The sequence below is a fragment of the Eublepharis macularius genome, chromosome 3 (assembly GCF_028583425.1).
Source record: "Eublepharis macularius isolate TG4126 chromosome 3, MPM_Emac_v1.0, whole genome shotgun sequence".
Lineage (NCBI taxonomy): Eukaryota > Metazoa > Chordata > Lepidosauria > Squamata > Eublepharidae > Eublepharis > Eublepharis macularius.
This window is the reverse complement of record NC_072792.1, coordinates 160224838-160248544: the sequence shown is the minus strand read 5'-3', so window position 1 is coordinate 160248544 and position 23707 is coordinate 160224838. Positions and strand designations below refer to the sequence as shown.

General features: G+C 41.6%; 1 protein-coding gene across 3 annotated transcripts; it reads right to left on the bottom strand.

Annotated features, from left to right (window-relative positions):
* Positions 1 to 600: 600 nt before the first annotated feature.
* On the bottom strand, positions 601 to 23505 carry LOC129325534 (protein NPAT). 3 transcript variants are annotated; one of them, XM_054973249.1, is made up of 18 exons: positions 23347 to 23505; positions 19062 to 19180; positions 18733 to 18793; positions 17695 to 17767; positions 15746 to 15786; positions 14942 to 15172; positions 14608 to 14692; positions 14036 to 14180; positions 13293 to 13384; positions 13120 to 13207; positions 11669 to 11768; positions 10624 to 10752; positions 7874 to 9484; positions 6458 to 6573; positions 6266 to 6368; positions 5962 to 6025; positions 3780 to 4899; positions 601 to 2000 (listed from the first exon to the last, which is right to left on the bottom strand). In XM_054973249.1, the coding sequence occupies exons 1-18, from the start codon at positions 23381 to 23383 to the stop codon at positions 1923 to 1925; spliced, it is 4293 nt and encodes a 1430-aa protein (XP_054829224.1). In that variant the 5' UTR covers positions 23384 to 23505; the 3' UTR covers positions 601 to 1922. The 3 variants fall into 3 exon arrangements, with proteins under 3 accessions (XP_054829224.1, XP_054829226.1, XP_054829225.1); XM_054973251.1 differs by having other exon boundaries at positions 601 to 1997; XM_054973250.1 differs by having other exon boundaries at positions 14608 to 14689.
* Between the last annotated feature and the right edge of the window lie 202 nt (positions 23506 to 23707).

The window sequence follows — 23707 nt, the reverse complement described above, 5'->3', positions numbered from 1 at the left end:
GATGTATTAAAACAATTTAGCACAAATGACATAACCTGCACATAATTCATTCTTGTTATATTTTAAAGAGTAGACAAAGCTTCCTGCTGTGTTTTTCAGGTCAGGGAAAATGGTGATGTGGTCTCCTGTTTGTAGCATAGCAACCAGAGTGAGTTTGTTGGATCTTCAGCTACTTGTACATGTACGCATAGTTGCAATTCAACAGTACCAAGTTAGGGCACAACTAGATACTATAGTGTCTCCAGGGATGCTGCCACCATTGTACAGCTGAATGAAGCCCGTTTAAAAATCCTGATCTGGCCGCCTGCATGGCAGAACCAGGTGCTCCCCTGGTTCTGGGGGGAAGAGATAACAAGAGCACCTGGTGCCACTGCACATTGTTGTTAAATGGCCCGTATTCAGCTCTAAAATGGCAGTGGCATTCCTTAGTAACAAGTAAACTACAACTCCTTTTTGTTCTTTCAGAACCAGGCATTTCAGGTAATCCACACTTTGGACAGTCAGGTTATGCTTCACTGCTCCTAGCCCCAGGCTGGACTTGCATGTTCCCCAGAGGTAATTTGCCATCAGACACTTGAGTCCCAGTGGGCTATATATCTAGCTTCCGTGATCCCTTTTTGCCTTTCCGAAGAACAGGGTATTTTAATGTCTCTCGTCTTGCTGCGCCTCATTGAACCTCCAGTTTCTCTAAATAATTTAGAGATGCAGCTAGGGGTGGAGACTGAGTCTTCTTGTAGCCTCCCCCATCTCCATTCTTACATGTCACTAACAGCAAGTGGGGTGCTAACAACTTAGCAATGCAAGGGTGTTTCAGGCTGCTTAGTTTTTTCCTAACTGGTACTTACAAACAATGGTCTGTTACCTGTTTAATCTAGTCCCTTAAACTAAGTTTGTTGCACACACCCCGAAAAAATAAACCACAGTTTGACATCTAAGCAGAGTTACTAGCTGAACTAGAGAATACAGACAGCTAAATCCAGAAAATTAAAGGGGTTGGCTAACTGGAGCCCTTTTTAAAAAACCAAACATCATTCCACTAGGGCTGAGCGGCATGGTAGAATTAGGCCAACAGCGAAGATTTTATTCCTTAAGAGCAGCACTTGGTGCAGAGAGATGGGTCATTCTAGAGAGAGTGGAGGAAGAGGCACGAATGGCAGTATGAAGCCTGACATGTGAATCGACTTAAAATCTCAGTATAAAATACCTATAATGGATGTAATTAAGTGTGTCATCACCAACTTTAAGGAAGACAAAAAGTTGCATTTTACACAAGATTGAAGTAGAAGAAAAACAAATGGCAGATTAAGGATTCAAAGGTTTTATCAAAACATTGAAAAGCTTTTATTGTAACAGTTGCAACTAGAGGGAAAGATATGTAGAACAGGAAAAATAAATTCCCAATACAAAATTACTTGAATTTTCATTTTTGTAGTTTAGATAGACTTTCCCCAACTAAATCACAGTCTGAAACTTAGTTGCAGATTCTGTCACAGGCCGTGATCTCAAGTATAACTATCTTAGAAGCAAGTTCCTCTGAACTCAGTGGCACCAACTTCTAAGCATGTTTAGGAGCAGGAATGCTTCTCGCGATGCAACCAGTCTTTTATTATCTGTTCAGATTTAGCTGAACACACCCAATGTCTGCTGCTATTAATAAAATATTTTGCTTTTAAACTTCAATATCTGTACAAAATTTACAACATCCAAGTACACCTGTACAAACATAGAAGATGGGCTCTATATTAAGTGCTCTCTCCAACGATCATTCACCAACTTGAAATTCTATTGATAAATACAACTTTCTTCAGAACCAATGTGATTTTTTTATACAATGAAAACTTCAGTGCACCAAGTGTGCAGCATACAATTTGTTCTCCTTAAACTCACCAGGGAACAACATAATCTAAAATCAAGAGTGTTCATTATTCATCGTAATGCAACGATAACAAAAACTTATCCACATCCATTCCCTCGGGAAAAGAAACTGGTAGCTTCTTCTGCTGAAAGAAAAAAAACAGTATTTGGATGTTTAAATATTATCTACACACAGCATACTGATCATGAAACTACTATAATTACTATGTAAAAACCAATACTGTAACTGACTAAAGCAGTCGAATATTTGAGGTAATCTCCTAGGAAGCCTACAAGCACTGACAACCAGTATGGAGTAGTGGTCAGAATGTTGGACCAGGATGTGGAAGACAGGTTTGAATTGCCACCCTGCACACTAGGGGAACTTCAGCCAGTGACTTGCTCTCAGGGCTGTTGTGGGGATAAAACAGGATGGGTGGGAGAGCTATATGTGCTATCCTGAGCTACAGAGAGGAACTGCAGAAAAAAGTGTGTGCCTCTAAAAGCAATTGATAGGCAATAAACTAAGCAACACACAATAGGTTGGATCCAATGAACTTGACCCCACCCAACATTCTTCCCCAAAAGGTACAACATCATGGGTTGGATCCCGTGAAGGAGGAGTGGAAAGGAAATGTACTTAGTGCAACAACAGCAGCGTGAGTGTTAATGAAATAGTGCGCACATGAAACAATGGAACATACAGATGGTTCGCATGATTTCATTTAGTTTTTACATTTAATACCTCATGTTGTGTCTAGCAGGGATATGCACTTTAAAAATGTATTTTTTTCTTTGGATTTTGGGAAAGGCAGTAATTACCAGTATTTGGGTCCCCCAATACCAATTTGTTTTTTTTAGAGGGGGGATGTTCTGGAATTATTTGGGTTCTTCTATTTCCTATAGGGGACTTTCGGGGTAGGAATGGAGTGGCTGTTTTTCAACCAAATGACACCAAAACTGCAGGGGACCAGATGCTGCCTGTCCACTGAAGACTGCCCCCCCCCTGCAATTTCAACCAAATTGGACCACAGGGTTCAATTCTGTGGGCCTGTGAACAAGATGCCCCCAGCCATGCTACTTGTCTCCATTGTTTCCTATGGGGGGGAAATTCAAAAAAGCCAATAAGCCCAAACACACAACAGCAATCCCTAATGTCTGGCCCAGGTAAATAAAAGATGGCAGAGATACAAATGCTTTCACTTAGCACAAGCAGGCAACGAGGAGTAATTTAGCATAACCTCTTGCACGGGGACTACAGTGCAGGCCAACATCTATAGGATCCAGTATTTGGAATTATCTGTCAAATTATTATTGACATTCTAACATTCAACACAATAGACAGGACGGACAGTTGGTAAATATACCAGATTGACTCTCAATGACGACTCATGAAAAAGCATCCACTATAAAAGAAAAATTCTATTTTCATATACTGGCAACAACCGGTAAAATGAACAGGAATGTTTCCCCAAGTTCTATCATGACTTCTAGGAAATACATTTGGGAACATAATGGGAAGACATCTTTTTGGTTATGGAGCTGTCCAACTAGGAGCTAGAATGGATGGTGGCTTCTATGTCATCGATGCATTGGTACACAAAGCATCATGCTGTTACACTAAAAACTTGTTTATCTGGCATTCATGGGAAATGGGTGTTGCTGGTTAAACGAGTGGATAGTCATAATTCTGCCCCATTTGCTACCATGAGAAAACCACAGCAACCAATCGCACACCCACTTGGGAATGACATGCCTGGCTGGACCCTTACAGTTCTCCACAGCTGTCCAACACAGCAGGTAAACAAGCAGGCCAGCAGCCTAGAAGCCACCTGACGAAGGAGTGGAGGGCAATGCTGGTTATGGAAGTTCAAGCGCCTGATAAAGCTTTTACTCTATCTTTAAAATCAGTGTAGTCTGCTTACCTTTACTTTCTTCTTTTTTATTGGCACTGTGAAGTTCTGAAGGTCCTTTTTGCTGGCAGCCCGGGAATTTTTCTCACACTCAACCGCGTCTTCCTGTTTCCTTTTTCTTGCCGTGCTTCTTAAAGACCTAAACTGTTGGGTATTGTCTTTAAGAGGCGTATTTGTCCTTGCAATAGCTGCTCGTGAAAGTATCATCAAAGTGTGGGCAGCCATGCTAACACTGTTCTCACTGCCTGTTTCACTAGCTGGGCTACAGGCTGGCAAGTCAGGAGTAGCTGGAGGGACCATGATCCTGGGCGTTGTACTATCTTCAGTGTACCGTTTACAGGTTGGTGTCCTTATTATATCAAACGTGTCATCTGAGTGTCTATCCCCAGTTCCAGAAGGGGTACGGGGTACTGGCAAATCACCATTTTCAGGTAGTTTACTAGCAGGGCTATGCCTCTGAATATCATGTAGCAGTTCCACAGCCTGTTTGGTTAATGGACTGGTCAAACAGTGGCCTTGGCTAGGAGATTTTGTTTGGTCCTTAGGCTCCTTTGAAGTCAAAACTCCAGATTTTTTGCTATTTGCATTCAGTTGGAGCCCCTGTTTTTTAGTCAGTTCTTGTGCTGGTGAGCCGTTCTTCTCAATATGAAGGTTAATACTTTGTTGGCCATTTGACAGGGAAGCTGCTTCATGATTTTGGCTTTTTTTGTCAACACCTCTTTCTATTTCATTCTCTTTATTTGCAGTCTGCTTTCTTAACACATCTGATGCCAGTCCTGGACCTGAAGCTTTCCTCTCAGACTGGGCTTCCTTCACAGCAGTGTTCCGGTTAGCAATGTCTGGTTTACATAAAATCCTAGGCAGAGTCCTCTCTCGCTCTCTTTTGCTGGACTGAGCTTTAGCAGGTGAAGAAGGCATTCCACTGGGAGAATTCCCAGACAGTAAAGAGTTTTCACTCCTTTCTTTCTGTGAAACTGGAGCGCTTCCTCCTGCACCAGGCAGAGTGTTATCAAAGCAAAGCACTCTTCTGTGGCTTTCGTTTTGCTTGGGATTGGAGCTTGTGGTGTCAACAGCAACAGCCTCTAGCTTCTTTCTCAAGTTGGCACAGGCATTCTTCTCCAGGTTTCCAACTCTGAAAGAAAACATAGTTTGGGACATTTGGCAGATCATGCAATAGCACAATCCACCCTTAGTTATTTTTGGCACTGCTTTTTCAAGTTATTATTGAGGGCCAAGCAAGACATGATATTTTCATCTTCAGGATCTCTGAACCCTTTTTCTGTTTAGCATTCAAAGCCACCAGAAGAACAGGAGAACTAACCCTTTCTGCTTTTACAGTTTTTCACATTTAAATTCTGCCCCTTCCTGAAGCTGCTATTTGCCACACACTGTAATTTTCTCCAGTTGTGCAAATAAGAGCTTTGAGATGGTGATAAAGAAATTAAATTGGAAAAACAGAGGAAAAAAGGATTAACATGCCCCATCACTGGGCTCTGAATGGGAACCCCTTGGCTTCCCTCAGTGCAACTAACTAAAAATAAATCTGGACGTTCTGGATCTCAGATCTTAAGATAAATGTTTGAAATTGGTTAGGAGTGTTGAAAGGCTGTTGGGTACATTAATAAACTATTATCAAACACAGTAATTTAGGAAGTATATCCCAATCTTTGTCAAGATTCCTAACAAACAGTTCTGTTTTCATCTTCTTGCCATTTCAGTAAAGCATAAACAGCAATTCAGCCTATGTTTATGACTTAGGCTTATGCCTAAGAGGGAGAAGCTTTTGCAAATCTGTGCTTTAAATACTTTTATTTATCACTCTGAAAGACGTTACAAATGCAAGAAAGCTTCTACTCACTACGTGCTGTAGCCAAAATCTTAAAAAGGCTACCAGGAACAATGAAGACAATGACTGTGGTGTGGAAAAAGAAATCATGAACGCCCTTTACGGGAACTAACTCCGATCTGACATGCACATGGAGAAACGTACTGTATCATTCAACCAAGTGATCACATGATCACCAGCAATTCTCACCATCATAGTAGCTAAAAAAATATCATTGTAAATGATAGAAATAACTGCCAGTCACATCTGTGATTGCTTTGTTCGTATGCTTGGGGACTGCCTGTCTGGGAATGCTGGGAGCTATTGCATAAAATGACTCCCAGTTGAAAAGGAAAACCAACTGCTGACCTTTGCATCCGAGAACCAGGACGATTTACGGGATCTGATCCACTCTTATCCATTTTTAGCTTTCCTTTAAAAAAGAGAGAGAGAACTTGAAAACATTATTTGAAAAAGAACATACTGAATCTCTTTTGTGATTGCACCCAACTGCACAGTACAAGTTAAAGCGTTTTATTTGTGGTCTCCTAACAATATACTAGCCTCAACTTCCAGAGTTAAAGAATGCCTTGGGGAAGAAGGTCAGTTAAGCACAGTTCTACCATGAGTGCGGTAGAACTACAGAACCTTGCTCAGCATCTTGCTAGTTTACCGGCATTTGACTTGCTTCTTGGAAACTTCTGAGATTTGGGTGGGAGAGGTAATTTTGGAACTCCTCCACTGCATAAAGAAGTCTGTACAGGCATGTGCAGAACCTTGGAAAAATGAAAGCAGCAGAGTGAAAACTTACTGCCATTTAGTGCTGGAAAGTCTTAATAATGCTATGCAGACGGAACCATTTTACCTGACGAGAAGGATCTGAGAATGCATTTCCACTTTGTCCCATTATAGATACCGGAATCATTCCCACCATTCCTTGCAACACAGGCTGCACTGGAGATGCGATTATAATGGCAGATCCTAAAAATTAATGCACTCACAAGTCAGTAATAGCTTTTAGTTTTTTTTCAAAGAGGTCTCATAGAAAGTCTTTCATTGCACTAATTAAGGCAGACTGAAGAATGGAATGAATGCACATTACAGCCTCCTGCTGAAACTGTACAGGTCTGCTCTTGCAGGCTGCCCAGATGGAAGATGACCCAAGAAACACGTGTAAGCCACTTTAAGCTCTTTAGAGAAAGAGCAAGATACAGATGTCACAAATGGATCTGCAGCTAGCCACACACTTAGCTACCAAGCTGACAGGCACAACAGAAACAGGCAACACCCTGACCATACAGTGTATGAACAGTTCTCTAGGGGCTGGCTCAGATATGAAAAAGCTCTTCCACGTGCACTGGCATAGCCTTTCCAAAATGCACAGGAAGCAGTGTGTAATCTGGTACTTCCCTGGATTCAGACACTACTTTCTGGCAGTGACTGGTGGCAGCTTAAAAAAATCAAGTTCTGTATATGAAACAGCTGCATGCAGAGCTGCCAAAAGACTACAGAAGCCCTTGTTTGTGAAGGAGTTCCTTATGTGCAGGAGGCCTCACTGCTTAGTGCATTTCCAGGTAAAGCTCCTTTGCTTTCTTCTCTCTTCTTCCACCTACGTGACTGACCATCTATTGCTGCAATCTAGCGCCTCAAGGAGAAGTCCTACCAGTATACAGTCTATCTGAAGGAAAGGGATAAAGGCTGTGTGGTAACCAGTAGCCCAATTCCCCATTTCTTCCAATTATTTAGAAGTAGCAGGTGGCACAGCACCGCAACCATCCTACTCTCAGAACAATCCACGCTAGAACGTGTGCCTCAGCCCAAGACTGCAATGAGGACATTCAGAAAGAGAAGTTCCAGCCTCCAGTGTTAACTGGGTGGATTTCCACATCTATACGGAGCACCTGTGCTTGCCCATTGTATCTGAACTTAGTTTAGCCCACAAACCTAGTCAGTTGCCAACCACACATTTAGAATGACAACATAAAACACAGAATTACAACAATGGGATGAAATTAAAGTTCAGAGAACTATAGTTAAGAACAAGTGGACAACAGTAATGCAGTCCATCACTGAGTCCTCTATATTATTATCCCCTCCCTCACACACCTCTAGAATTGGTGGAGCTCAGGTCTAATCAGTCCAAATCAGCTGCTACCTTTTCCACTTGGCTGTCACCCACATCTTCAAGCACAGTAATAATTAAACACTAGATTACTTTAAGACTAAAGCAAACAATTATTAGCTTGGACCAGTAAAATTCTTAGTTATAACCAATAATTACCCTGTGAGAAGTTTGGAGACATTGGTGGGTTCAAGGCAAACAAGTTGTTTGTCCTGGGAGGCGTCCGTAACTGCTGAGTTGTCGGGACTGGCGATGTGAGGGACGTGGAATTGCCTGGCAACATAACTAAATTTGATGGAGTAACATTTGTACTCAAAGCTGCTGGCTCAGTCACACAGGTGGCGATATAGACACTGTTGGAGTTGCCAAAAGATGTACTTGCGCCTGGCATCAGCTGTATAAATCCTCCATCTTTGGCAACACTGGATGTCCCAGCAATGGAAAGTACAGCACACTCTTCATTCTGCACATTGAGTGTACTCACAACAGAATCCTGAGATCTGAGGAGGAGAAGATTCTGTTCTACTAAAGCAGAATCCCCCAGTCTTTCAGTCTCTTCTGGAGCTATGAAGCATCTGGCTGGTCCTGTTATCCTGGCTGGTGACTTTGCCGGAGAAGACAATATGATAGTAGGCAAATTCTCTCCAGTGATGCTGGAAACAGCATTGTTCAGCTCAGCATCTGATGAAATGAAGGTGTCATCGCTGATTATGATTTTTAAGGAGACAATATTGGAGGGATCTTCGTCAGTAGCTTGAGTGCTAGATGAAACGCTGCCTGCCGCTTTGGTCTCTGGACTTGATTCCCCCGCTGGCTCTGGAGGAGGAGACTGGCACGCAGTGGAGATGGTGGTATTGCTTCCCACAGGTGTTTCTGTATGCCTCTCATTGTTAGAAGGCAGAAATAAGCTATCGGCACCTGTTTTTGTAGAAGATGATGGATCCTGCGTATCTACCCGTATCTCCTCAGAATCCTCGGATTTCTGGTCTTGGTGTTTTGAACAGGACTCTTCAAGCACAAGTTGATCATCAGAATGTAAACTGCGGGAAGTATCTACCACTTCAAGCTGGAGCGCTGTGGCAGCTGGATCCACTGCACTGACTACAGGTACTGTGACAGAATCTAATGTCAATTTATTCTGATCTTGAAAGTTAGAAAGAGTAGGACTGTTAGGCTTTTGTTGGCAGGGAGCAGAAAACAAAGGTACTCCTTGAGCTATCTGCTCCACCATTTTATCTGAATCTTCCAAACAGTGAGAGTCTGCTACATTCGTTACTGCCGGCATCTCACTGTGACCAGAATGTAGAGGTGAGAGCAATTCTGCATTTGTCTTTTCAGACAATAGATTATCGGGCAATGAACAACACTCAGCTCCATCTGATAGGGACTTCTGTTGAGCATCCAACGGTTCATACTGCAACTCTGGTAAGTTTTGGACTTCCTGATGCAACAGGTCTGTGCCTGCATCGGTTTCTATACCTGTTCTACCTGCTGTTGTCTCTTGCTTCTCGTAAGAACCTGTGTTGTGTACACTGAACTCAGGGGCAGAAACCTGGTCTGGCTCAGATTCAAATGTAGGTTTATGTGGGAGTTGCTGGTTATCCATTCCTGTGTCACCCGAAGCAGTTTCAGTCCTCACTTCAGAGATCCCTTGAAATTCTCCAGCTATTATACTTTGCATCTTCAGATGTTCTTCCAAGATTACATCACTGCCAGTTGCTTCTTTGGAATGATCTCCTGTGTAGGCCAATCTCTCTTGGGAACCATCACCTGCAACAGAGTTTCAATAAGTTCAATACTGAGTTCAAGCTAACTGCCTGCTTGCACCCCTCAGAGGAAGCATGCATGACCAGACTTTAACACCGTGGCCTGAAGACACCTGCTTTCAACTTTTCTGTCTTTTTAAAATTTCGCAATATCCAGCATGATGAAGAGTTTAGGTGAGCTCAAAAGCTCGCACAGTTTTTTGTGACAATTTTGCTGGCCCTAATAAAAGGCATCACACTGATTTCTTTCCCTGGTTCACCAAGGGGACCCCGTGGCTTTACAGCAGTATCGGGCTTAACAACAACTGTGCTTACGTACCGCTCTTCTAGACAGATTAGTGCCCCACCCAGAGTAGCGAACAACATCTACAACATTTATTTTAAAAGATTTTGTATTTTTTAAAAAAGGAAATCCAAAAAGACTTAGAAATAGTTAGCATAACGCAAAAACAGAGCCGCATATACAAATTAACTAAGATCACTTCAGTTTTCTGCTTCCAGGTAAATCAATTCTGAAACAGAAGTGTAATGATTTCCTTTCACTTCTATCTGTTATCTATAAAAATGCCCACAGCTGATATTCAGGAATTACCTATGCACTTGAAAGTTAACTGTGTACTGCTGACTCGCAACCAACATGACATTTATGATACAAAGCCAACAGCTGGCCACAGCCGTCATACTAAGCTTGGGTTTTATGGGAAGGGGGAATGAGTTACCTTGATTAGAGGTCAAACAGCAACTGGCAAGCAATATTTTAAAATGTTTCTATTTAGAAGATACAGGCTTTGCAAAAACCCTAGTATCAGTTATGAGTTGTAGCCCAATCTTACACACACACACTTACTCAAAAGCAAGATCCATTGATTTCAGTAAAACTACCTTCCTAACATGTGTATCTAGGATTGCAGCCCTTCTCTGTGACAATTCACTTATATTTTATAAACTGCACAGAAAGGGCATAACTTTCTAAGCCTCAACACCACAAAAAAGTATGCAAATATTCGGAAGATTGGATCCAATGAATCTGTTCCCTGGATAACAGAGCGTGCCTTAGCTGCCTGAGAATGGCTTTAGTATTAGTGGAGCAGAGCACAGGAGCCTACCCAGATACCAGAAAGCATTTCAGAAGCAAGTTCTTACTCATTTCTTTTGTTCTAATATAGGTTTCGAGTACTTCCAGATTTTCTTCATCCACCAGCATAGTATTCTCTTCCCCTCCATCTTGAGCAAGAATGCCGTGAGAACCATTTCTGTTACCCTTGGATTTACCTATTTAAAAAAGAAGGTGAGGGGTAATATTAAGCATGATTGGAGGTTTAGATGTTAAACCAAAACAAAGGCAGAAAAGTTATTCATTAAATTTTACTGGGAATATTTTCTTTTAAAAATCATTTTTTTCTGTTTTCATTCTTAAAGTCATTTTTGCCTGTAACAGCAGAAATCACTGACAATCCATTCTTTCTATCCAGCATCCCCCAAATTCTAAGTTAAATATGAATCATGTTCCCCTGATGTTGGGCTGCCCTTTCTGGGTGCACGAAAGGTTTCTGCTATAAATCAGCTCAAACATTTCACAGTTGCCAGATATAAATCTACGGACACATTGGAATAGGGCAAGACTTGATCTATAAAGTTTGTAGAGAACTGATGACTGGTAATTAAATAGGAGGGAAAATCTTTTCAACAAGCCCACAGCGCTGAAACATCCTCTACCCTCTCGAAAAACTCAAAGAGGAAATGGTCCAACCACAGTTAAATTCCACTGATTTAAATATAAGAGAAAAGCACTCTGTTCGGATACGGCACAAAACCATGGCTTACTTCAATACAGACAATCAATTAAATCCTGGTCATCTCAACAAATACTCCTTTTAATTTCTCTCTCTCTTTTTTGGGGAGAGAATGTCACCAGAGAAACAGACAGGATAAAACCCTGCAATGACATCACACAAAACCTAGCAAAGACTGCAGTTAATAAACTAACTTCAGATCCTGTTAGTGAAGTTAGTTTAATTCAACCATGGTTTCACACAGCGTCTTAACTGAGCCACAGTCTCTTCCGGAAATAAACGGAATTACCTGGCAACTTTTGCCAGGTAGCTTCTTCATCTTCAAAGCTACCCACCATTAAAATTCATAGTACTCATTATTTCGATATACAGAGAAAGGGTGTGTGAAATCATACCAAAATCAAACATATCAAAGAGTCCTTGAAATGCTGGATCCGACTCTGTTTGTTCCAGAATTTCCTGGATGGCTTCCTCAGTCATGTGAATTTCCCCCTGCTGTTTAAAAATAACGAAGTCATCAGTTTAGATATAAAATCAATTTCCTCTCAAACTAATGCTTTTATCTAGACTGCATTCAAATTCCACAACTGAACATGAAGTTGGAATGTTAAAAAAACTAGATTACTGCCAAGCTTGTGTGTATGCCTGGCCCCTATTCCCCCCCCCCACTTCCTTGTCAGGCATTACTGGAGCTAGTTAGGGTTCTCCATGGGGAATGGTGGACACAAGGAAGGAGGAATAAATGGGAGCAACAAGAAGCTAGGTTCATGAACATCCTGAAGGTCGGGATGTCTCAACACAGTGTTACAAATGCACTCCTGGAAGGTAAAAAATATGCCTTCTGCTGAAAATCAGAAGGAATTCTAAAAACGTATCCGATCTCACCATTAGAAGTTAAATAATGCTACACATAACCAATACTATAAATCTTCACTGCTGCCCACACGTTTACGAGCAAAGCACATCAATTGCCATGCCACTGCACAGAAGCCAGTATGTAAGAAAGAGTCACTGCCACAGAAGACAGGAAAAAAGTGCACACACCCCTCAAAAGCTCTCGTGTACAGCTTGTTAAGAACCACTGGAGGTATTTTTCAAACTTTCTGAAGTGGGATCCACTTGAAAAACAACTTACTGCTACTTTCGCCCTCTCCAACATAAAACGCAGGAATCATGTTCATGAACATATTAATTTTTTCCTTTCTGTAAATGTGAATATATGGCATTTCTGAGCAACATGCTGTTTCCCCCCCCCCCCTTTATGCAGAAGTAAATCCAGGATTTCCCATCAGGTCTCCCACAGCCTCCCAGCTCACCCTGTTCCACTTCCTTCTGATTGCACAGCCCACCTGAAAGAGTCGCAAGCCTCTTTGGGGCCCAGACTAAGAACAACTTTGGATTAAGGCCTACTGACTTAGAGGGTGTTTTACAGACCTTTATTTGTACGCTTGTGCCACTCTCATTCCTTTCCATGAGGCTTGCGTCAGTGAAATTCCTGGTTAACTGTCGCCAACGTATAAACCCCCACCCCCGACCAAAGGTGGATCACTTCAAAGCAGGTCAGCACAACTTACAACCTACGAAGCTAAACATGGCTTGCATACTATCAGAAGTTTGATAAGCCCTCCTCTTCATGCAGTCCCAGGCAGGTAGAACACACAGGAAATTCAACAAGACTTTCGTGGGCATTGTTTTGCTTAGTGGGCCACACATTATGCAAACCCATTGTGAAATATATATGCTGGTTCAGTAGTACTGGGACTTCTTGCTCTCTTACCCATGTGGAGCAAATTAGCATCATTATATACATTTTATGCAATACATAGTAAACCTCAAAGGACCTTACCTGGAGACCAAGGAATTCATCAATTGAAGACTCTTGTATTGTAGGGCCACTGTCTGGTTGCTTTGGAATCTGAGAAACAGTGCCATCACTGAAAACATACAGACACACAAACAGATTTAGTACATACTTCAGAAATAATGATTTGGAATAGCAAGTTTCAAGTGAGATGTTACCTGCCCAAGAATTTGTTAATATTTTCAGCTAACTTCTCCTGAAGACATTTGTTGCTCAGAATTTTCTCCCTGGCATTTTCAATAACCATTTGCTACAAGACAAATTTGGAGAAGCACAAGTCATTTTTTGTACAGTTAGTAAAAATCAATTTTTCAAATCAGTGCTACTGACTCATTTGTTTTCTAACCTCCAAACTGGAACTACCAAAAAGTGGGGGGGGGGGGGACTTGGAAACATGTATGATATGGCTAATTAATGCACAGGTGCTTCCTACCTGTATGATACCCACTACAGCTGACTCGAAGGACACGCTCACATAATTAAACCAGTTGTATATGAAGAAATGAACTGTAACTCACAAAAGCTCATACACTACCACAAATTTGGTTAGTCTTATTGGTGCTACTGGACCCTTGCTCTTTTCTATAATTAAACTAGCCTAAGAAGTACAAAGACAGGTCCAAATTTCAAACCATTTCACAACTACTCCATAACATTGAAACCGTATGGTGCATTGGTGTTGCAAAATCCTGTAGCCATGCTATCTAGTCAAACATTTGCCATATATCTGAAGCAATTAGCTCACAGCTACTCTAATAATATCTGTCCTTAAATCTAAATTCTAAAGGACTGAATTTGATAATCTGATCAGAGGTCTTTAGAAACTACCCAGAAAAGGATTTGTTAGTGAAGCCCCTGTCCCTGCTTCCTTTTAAAAGTAACAATTTTCCATTCTGCTTACAGGAAAGTTGCCATCTATAAGTTCTTCAAGTGGCTCGCTTTCTTCTTCCATGGGGGAGCTTTCTTCTTCCACTGTGGGAGAATCCTCTGAACTACTAGTAGATGACTGTGGTCGAGAAGATACATTTTTTTTCTTTTGGGAATCACTGAAATATTTGAGAATTTTGTAAGATATAAGGAAGAAACTGACAACAGTGGCATGAACAGTATAGAGACAAAACCTTAGAGATTCATGCTAAACCCCCCAACACATCATTTTTCTGTTTTCAATTGGAACATCAAGGTCTTACCAAGATCCAGAACCATGCAAAATTTACTGTTATGATTACTGCATGATTCTGTGCAACGATATACATTTTAGAGTCGCAAATTGAAATGTGGAGGGTAAAACTGAGGGGAAATGACTCTGCACAGGTTCGCATACAAGAGGATGGTAAAGCAGAGGATCATACGCCCGCTCCATGTGATCAATTTGTGGACTTTATTATTCAGCTGATGTTGCACAGAGATGCTTAACTTTGAATACACAAGGGATGCATAAAACTGCAATCTACGCTGAAGATGAGCATCTACCTTTTTCGTTTTCCTGGAGACATCACACCTGAATGAAGCTTCTGTTCTTGAACTGCAGCAGAAGCTAAACAGAGAGGATCTCCTGCTTTAAAAGAAGATACCAACATTAGTGTTCAGGAGCAGACAATGACAAGAACTGCCTGTATCCTGGAGGAGAAAAACTCAGAAGTTCACTTTCTCTCTTATAAAGCAAGCAACTGACTACATGGTTTTAAGTGACTTAAGAGGATTCAAACCCTCTTTAAAGAAAACAGATTCTGAAGGAGCCCCCGGAAATCTATGCCCGAAAGCCAAGCTCATTTCAAGAAATAGATCTGAATCAAATTTCACTCACTGTTATCGTGGCTTCCCAGCGCTTGTGGCTGGTGGGCGGATGCAGAGCTTGACCGTGTCTGAGCCTGAATGGGAGTTATAAATGGCTTAAGAATAACTTGCGTGGCTGTCACTGGAGCAGGATTCAGCTGTCCTGGCTGAAGTGATAGACACGATGATCCTAAATGAGAAGATGCTGACGGCTGGAGACACTTCTGCTTCTTCATATCTGCAATTGCGCTTCTTGTGCGACCTACAAGAAGAAGGTTTAAAAATAAATTGTTCATTTACGGCATTTAAATGAGCCATCTCAATAGATAGTTAAGCTGTATGGTTACTACAGCGGAGTGGAAACAAAACTGTTTCTGAACAAGAACTGCAAAAAGTTAAGCTTGCCAGTCTGTTTGGTAAGGGGACAGAGACAAGCCCACCATAAATTCTAACTAAACAGGAATGTTCTAAAAGGTATGTGTGCATGCACAAGGAGAGTCTCCCCCAATACACACCCTGCTACAGCATTCAGCCCCATTTCTGTTGAGCTATGTCCATTAGTATTAAGCAGTAATACGTAATCTGCCTTGAAACTCAGGGAGAAAGAGACTATAAATAATGTAAATAAATAAAATATAAATAATTTGCATTGGAAATGTTTTGGGGACAAATCTCATGTCATGAAAAGATTGAAATCCTACGTGTGCATACTTTAAATCTCCCTGAAATCTCAGGGGCTTACTTCCAAATAACTGTCATTCAGGTCAGGCAAAGGCTCACAAAGAGTAAATTTATAATACAGATGATCTGTTTATCATAATTTTCTGATACGTACTTCTTTGGTGAGCAGAAAATCCACTAGAATTCTGCATGCTCCTGAAAAAATGATCAAACTACATTAGAATACACTACATCATAAATGCTGAACATACTTTCAGCTTCATATGTATTAGACAGAGACAGACAACAGCCATAGTTTTGTTTGTGTAAGAAATGAAACAAATATAGAAACAAATTCAAAACAGTGTTAATTTTTTGTCACGAATTTCAAATCCCTTCAATAAGGGCCATGAATTCCAATATGCTATATTATTGAGACAGAACTCTGGAAATTTGAAGTCATTTTCAAAATAAAATGACTTACGATATATACCATCATCATAGATCTAATAGCCAAGTGGCCCCAGTATATGTATACTTAAATCTGCCGATCCAGGCCACTTGGCTACAAAAAAGATATTTCTACAAACTTAGGGTAACCCCTAGGTTTGCAAAAAATTCTGGAAAACTAGGAAAATTACATGGGGGTGGGGTTTAAACCCATGAAAAACCAAAAGCATTTTCTGAACATTTGCAGAAAATATACCTACCTCTGACCTGAGGGGCTGAGGCCAAGCAGGTAGTCATTGCCAGCACCACCACCAAGTGGGTGAAGATGAGGCTGGGTGGGGATTTGTTGCAGCCGCTGCAGGCCCCCCCCCCCCCGTCAAAGAAGAAGAAGCTGGGGCTGGGTGGGACTGGCAGCAAACCTGGGAGCTGCCCCCGCCCCTGAAATGTTGGAGCTGGGCAGCCACTTGGGACAGTTACTGACATTGCAAAGCAGCAATTCATGCACTGAAGTGATGCAGGCAGGCAGCCAACCAGCCAGCCTTCCACCTCAGTGACTCTGCCACCCATCCATGCCACTTCAATGTGGGAACCATGGTGGAAAATCTCCTGGCTTCTGCCGGTGAGGGGGCAGCAAGCCCAATGCGGCACTTTGCAATCCATTATCATGATTCTCACTGGGCCCCCCCCTTGTTATATTTTAGTCTGAACATGCCAAAAATGCTGAAAGACAAGTGAGAATAGGCAGAACAAAGCTGTGTATGGAGAAAGGGGATGTTCTTACAAACCTAAACCCCAAGGTCATTGCGAAGGGTTGGACTGCATGGAGGGAAAGTAGGCACACAGTGCCAGTGATGTTCGGAAGGAAACCTACGGCCAGTCTGGTGATTTGCAACCCCCCAAATCAATGAGCACAGCTGGGGGGTGGGAGGTGGTGGTTGGTGAGCACCAGCGATGTTTTGGCTGGCAGGGAGACCATGGCCAGTCCAGTGCTCACAACATTGATGGGCACCAGTGGTGGCAGTGGGAGAGAATTTTACAGCTGAAGGCTCCCTCCAAACTCAAACATAGTTGTGGGTTACAGTCCATCTCCTCCGGCCACCACCACCTTTCCCTCTGGATGGAGAGGAAGAAGCAGACCAAGGAAAGAGGGTGTTGTGCGAGGGGGCTAGGTGGTGGTTGGGGTCAGGTGGGGGGGCGGGGTAAGAGATAGGATGACAGAAGGAAAGAGACTGGAAGAGGAGGCAATGGGATGAGGAGAGAGGAGAAAGGTGGTGGTGTGTGAGTGGGTCCTATTTCTATATACTATATATTTGTATATGTTCAATTTGGGGTTTTTCGCAGAAATAAATGAAATTAAAATTGTACTGCCTGAATGTTAGCTCTGGGATTTTTGAGGACACAATTAGCTGTCTACATTCACAAACACCTTAATCATGCACATAGGTCAAAAACCTCTCTTCCATTCTCTCTGGCTGTCTTGATTTGACAAAAAAGGCAAAAGCTTCAGCATCACTTCAAGAACTAATAATTGAAGGTTATGACTGGGATGACATCAATTAATCACCACCACCACATCCTAGCATACAGGGAGGAGACTTTTAATTCTCATAATCAGAAAGTGCAGGCAGACTCCCTGTGAAATATGGGCTAGTATTTGCATTCAAAATAAGTTACCTGATCTGAGACAGTGTATAGTCCAACTTCTTCCATAAGGATGACATCATTGCAGGAACATCATTTGAAGTTTCTTTTTTAAAAAAGAAATGAAACACAAGTTTGCATCAGATGAAGGAAGGGAAGCAAGCTATATGAGGACTGCAATTGAGAGACTATGGGGACTGAATACAAGCAGAGCAGAGCTCACAGAATTAAGACAACTTTGCCATCTCCCCTTTATCACTGTAGTCTCCAAAAAACTGCTCCATGTGGGAAAGAAGAACTGGTGAAAATCAGCCCCCTTCATATAGTAGTGGAGGGGGCACTTATGCTCAGGCATAAATGGAATAATGTTTGTTGTTATATATACTAAAATGAACCTAAAGCCCTGCTCATTTTAGCATGCATAATTGGAGAGAAGAATTAACATTTGAGGAACGCATTCACTAAAAATAAAACATTTATTTGGAAATTTCATTAACTTCAGGGTATCTTACTTCCCAGTAAACATGGTCAGTTCTGCAACATAGGTGATTCATGCACATGTACATGACCCCTCAAATTTGGTTTCCCGCTGTTTTAAGTTCAGTTCTGTTAATAAACATCATTATGGTGCTGTGTTCTCTGCTACCATATCTTTAGAAGAGCAAATTACTATTACTACTACCTGCATCTCCCTATATTGGACAATTCACACTGCAAGAAGTTATGCATGCTAAATACACAATCTTTTCTTAACCACATTTTGATTTTCAGAAAACAGGGAGCATACCAGGGCTCAAACAATGGCACCACTCATGGAAACAAAACCATAGTATTAATCTACACTACTGCAGACAGAAAAATGACAAACAATCTACACACAGTTAAACCCATTTATATCTTCCCTGAAGTCAACTTTACCAGAGTCACCTGGATGCAATTACTTTGTTTCACTTGACTATAACTCTGACGGCATTATGGTCAAAGACTGGGAGAAGAACTGTGTGAAAAAATCATTGTAAAGAAGAGGGCACCAGTCAGCAAATCTTTTCCTTTACTCCCCTCCCCACATACCTTTTGTTTTCATTGTTATGTACTCATTCAGTATGGTGGTTAAGTTTTTTCCAAACAGGGACTGCAGAAAAGAGAACAGTGTTAAAGCTAAAGAACTTCCAGTGGTAATATACCACAAAAGTTTAGCTCAACAAAAACATAGAGACCACAGACACATCATTTACCAAAACCCTTCAAACAAGCCATTTCCACGAGGTGGAGAATACAGTTCTTGAAACAACCTCAGGTTTACACTTGGAAAATTTTACTGTAGCATAGTGGTTAAGTAGTTGTAGCATGCAAGGGTTATAAAAACAGGACAGTCTCCATTTTCATAAATATGCACTCACCAACAAACAAGCTGGAACAAAGCCTTCCCCTGTACAGTGTTCTGCATATTCTTTTAAGTCTGAACTTTCCACTATAAACGTCCGGCAGGTGGTTAAAAGTTTTTCCTGTTGTAAATACCCTGTAACAGACAAATCCAAGTTTTTGCTGTATCATGTGCTACTATGACTAAGAAAAAAGCAAAAGGACTGATACTACAAACAGATCATTTAAGGATGTAGTTCATACCCTGCATAAAACCACTGTTTAATTACATTATCTATAGCTAGTGTGACAGCACGAATGCGAGTGACTTCACTATCAGATCAGGACTTGAAGCTAGAATTTGATGTTGATTAGTCTTAACTAACTGTGGTTAGTTTTTGCATGATCAGTGAGGGCAGGAATCCTGGTGTAATCCTGTCTTGTTCCCCAGAGATGCCCTCCTAGGCAAAAAGAGACGAAATCAGAATTTGTTGAGGCAAACCAGGATTTGAGTGGTCATATGTGAGTTGAATCCTGATTTCAGAGTAAGCACAGTTAAAATAAACCATGGTTTTGTGAGATGTTTGAAATGTGCCATATGTTTTCAAAAATGTGATCCCATGAAATGTTATGAGTTTTTAATATTTAAGAAAATGCTACGAAAACTCATGTGCTAAAATGAGGTTCTACCGAACATTCTCTTAGAGACTATTGTAAGATATGTATCTATTTACTTCATTTCTCCTCAGTGGATACCTTCTACTCCATTTTATTCTCACAACCACCCTGTGAAGTAAGTTACACTTGAGAGGTCACTTCAGCAAGTTCCAATGGTAGAATGCCGATTCAAACTTGGGTCTCCCAGATCCAACACCAACACTCTAACCACTACACCACGCTTTTGGAGTAACGCTAAGAACCTTATTCTAAAAACTGAGAATTTTAAGTTAGCAAATGACAGAACCATCTACTGTAAGAAATTAATTAGAATGAGTCTCTTCTTCTGTAACGGAAATGCACTGTGTCTACAACAAAGGACCAAATCAGACCTTTTCCTAATGTTCTCCCAATACAGGCTGGAGAAGTGAGACCATACGTCTCTGCACTTCAAAGGAGAGGGGGAACTTCAATAGACCACATGCACGCAGAATCCAATGCACGTAGGTTTAAACAGGGTGATTTATAGCCAGTATATAATCTTGGACTCTATTACACAATTGGCTTCTACTTCCTGGCTTTCCACAAATTATGCAAAACTGAATTATTCAGGATGGCTTTTTTTGCGCAGGTAGGTAAGGAAACGACTCAGAGAGATACTTTGGAATTGGAACAGATACTGTAGATTCTAATACTGTGTATATTCTGTTGCTGTAAGTATGCTCCTATATTGTTTAATATGTCATGTCAAATTGCTTATGTTTTGCTTCAGAATTGTTTTCAGTTCTGTACAACATCATGTCATTTCATTCAGGCCAAAGCTAGATTCATACTGGGAAAACCAGTATACAATGTATACTGTATACAATGGTGTGTAGTATATACAATGTATACAATGGTGTGTAGACTAATGGCTTGAGACCAGATGCTTCAAATATATCTGCTTTTAGAGGACAAAACTCTATGGCAAGAACTGTGACTTCTTTTTCTGTTACGCTCATCCTGCAGTTTCCTGGGGATGAATCTGTAAACTGCTGGCAAGCAAAAAAGCAAAACTAGCCACTGCTACCAATTCAGCATATAATCTTGCTGTTTTATCTTTAATTGGCGTATAATTGTGGAGATTATTGCCAGACTTGGTTATTAGTAGCTAGTTTCATTTCCTTGTTTGCAGGGATCATTCTCTTTTCTCTTTAGACACTGGACTTTCAAAAGATTTCTTTTTTGACATTCGGTTTTTATGAAGACAAGATTGTTCTGTTCAGTTGTGTAAAGCAAGCCAGAATTGTTATTCTTTTAGTGAGGGAACTGGACAAGGACATTAGCTGTGATATCCAGTTTTCATTAACGTAACATTGTGCAGAAAACCTACATGAAGTGGAGGAACTCTCAGCTGCTTAATCTGGCTTTCATTTATTTATAACACTCCTATTCCACCTTTCCATTCAATTCAGACAGTGGATTCAGGCATTAAAAACATTTAAAATACAAACATATATAAAATATTTACTTACAGGGCAGGTCTAAACATTAAAAAAATGATTCCGTCTACCAAAACAATGAAAAGTCAAATTAAACTTGGTTTCTGTTGTTTCTGAAAAACCATGGGCAAGCTACCTCTTTGTCTCAATTGAATCACCTTCCTCACAAAGATCACTCAACATTTTTTTAAAATCCCTTTGGAAAATAAAAATGCTCCATAAATGTTTGATAGTAAGGTGACTGAACAGCAACAGGGAAGGTCTGAAGATTTCTTCGATAGGCCGCTGTAAGCCATATGCACTGATACCACTGCCATCGAAAGAAAAAAAGGTAAAGAGGTATCTTTTAGTACACTGAACTTTATTTTCAAAATGTGCATTTCACATACCCAACACTTACGGGCTCACAAGGACTTTTATAAATATAAATGGTGATGGACAGTGCTGTCAAGTCATAGCTGACATATGGCAACCTCTGGTGGGTTTTCATGGCGAAAGACTAACAGAGATAGTTTGCCATTGCTAGTCTCTGCAACTCTTTATTGGAGGTCTCCCATCCAATTACTAACCAAGGCCAACCCTGTTTATCTTCTGAGATCTGACGTCAGGCTTGCCTGGCCTATCCAGGTCAGGGACAAACATAAATGCAATGAGAGGCATCTCTCTTTGTAAAACCACATCAGTTAAAAGCCTGGGTGAAAAGGAGTATTTTAGCCAGGTGCCTAAAACCAGCATGAGCAGGTTTACTTTCATATCTGGCGGCATGTGGAGACGGACCTGTCTTACTGTTCTTAACTGTTAGGCAGGAGGCAGACATGGGGAATGGTGATCATTTAGGTATCCTGGCCTCAGACTACTTAGGGCACTGTGGGAGCAGCATCTTGAATTTGGCCCAATGTGGGGTCTTTCCACCCAGGACCGGCATAATGCATTCTCTATAGCCAGCCCCATAAAGTAAACTAGCTGCAGCATTTTGAACAAATGAAGCTTTATAACAGTTTTCAAGGGCAGCTTCATGTACAGTTCAATTTCAATAATGCCATCAGGATGTGATCAGAGAACGGATAACAGCGGCCAAATCTTACATGTTGAAGAAAGGCCACAGCTGGTGCATCAATCTAAACAACACCAATTAAAGAACTTAACCTGCTGGCAAAGGAGCATGCATGGTTTTGAATCACAGAACTTTTCACTTGCCTGGATAATTTTGTGTAAGTTTAATACTATGTAGCATTTATGTACACTTTTAGTGTTAGCAGCAATTCTCAGGTATTGACTCATATTACTGATAATAATGTACAAAAAGTGAAAGCCAACATTATTACAGATAATGTAGCATGAGAGGATTGTTTAAAGCCACCTATTAAATTCATGAAGATAGTTTCAGGTGGGTTGCCATGTTGATCTGCCCTAGAAGAGCAAGATTCAAGTTCAGTTGCTCCTTAGAGACCAACTCAGTTCCTAGAGAATGAGCTTTTGAAAGCTTTGACTCTCAAAAGCTCATGTCCTGGAAATCTAGTTGGTCTGTAATGTGCAACTGGACTCAATCTTGTTAAATACATGGCAGGGGACTTTCCAGATTAGCCACTAGCCACACACCCTCTCCCATAGCTGGTGTAATCTTCTAGCAACATTTTCACTGTGGCATGCACGATAACGAGTTCTGCTCAACGTCTAGCACTTACTATTGTCAGATAAGGCACTACATCACATCATACTTCCAACTCATGGGTACTACTGATACCTATATCGAAGGACAACGATGTGCGCGTGTTACAGAAAAGTCAGTAAAGCTGCAGAAAAATCAGGATGCAGCCTAAGTTAAGCTGTCGATCCCTAGAAAAAAATCTTCACTGTCTAGTGTCTTTTCTCCAAGAAGAAAAAGAACATGGTTTCAGGTGGGGCAGCCGTGTTAATCTGCAGGATCTGAGTCCAGTGGCATCTTACAGACCAGCCAGATTTCCAGGGAATGCGCTTTCGCGTCAGACCGCCCTTCGTTAGATACGAAGAAAAAGAACAAAACCCGCCACAGATTCTGGCCGCCCCGCAACAGCCCCATCCATGCCCTGCCTGGGGGTTCCGAAAACAGCCACGTACGTGACGTGCACCAAGCGGGAAGGAGCCAGGGGGCCATTTTCTCCGCAGTCCTCCTCAAGGAGAGGCTTCCCCTTCCTCGCTTACTTACCGAGTACCAGGCGAGCCACGTCGGAGGGCAGCAACATAGTGGGCAGGGGGCTTTCCCCCCAGCGGGGCGACGGCGATGACCCCCAGGGAGGCGACTCGCTCCCGCCTCCTCCAGCCTCTCGTCTCCAGAAAGGCGCCTAAACTTCCCCACAGAAGCTACCCTCGCCCCGCCCTCCAACCTCCGGGCTCAGAAGTCACAACAAACTTTTTTCCGCTTCCGGTGAGGCAGGCGGAGACCTCTCGCCTCCCATAGAGACCGAGGCGGCAAAAGGCGTAGAGCGGCTGATAGCGTGACTTCCGGTAAAAACGAAAGCGGCTGTTGGTCGGCAAAGGGCGCGCAATGGCATTGCCTCTATACCTCA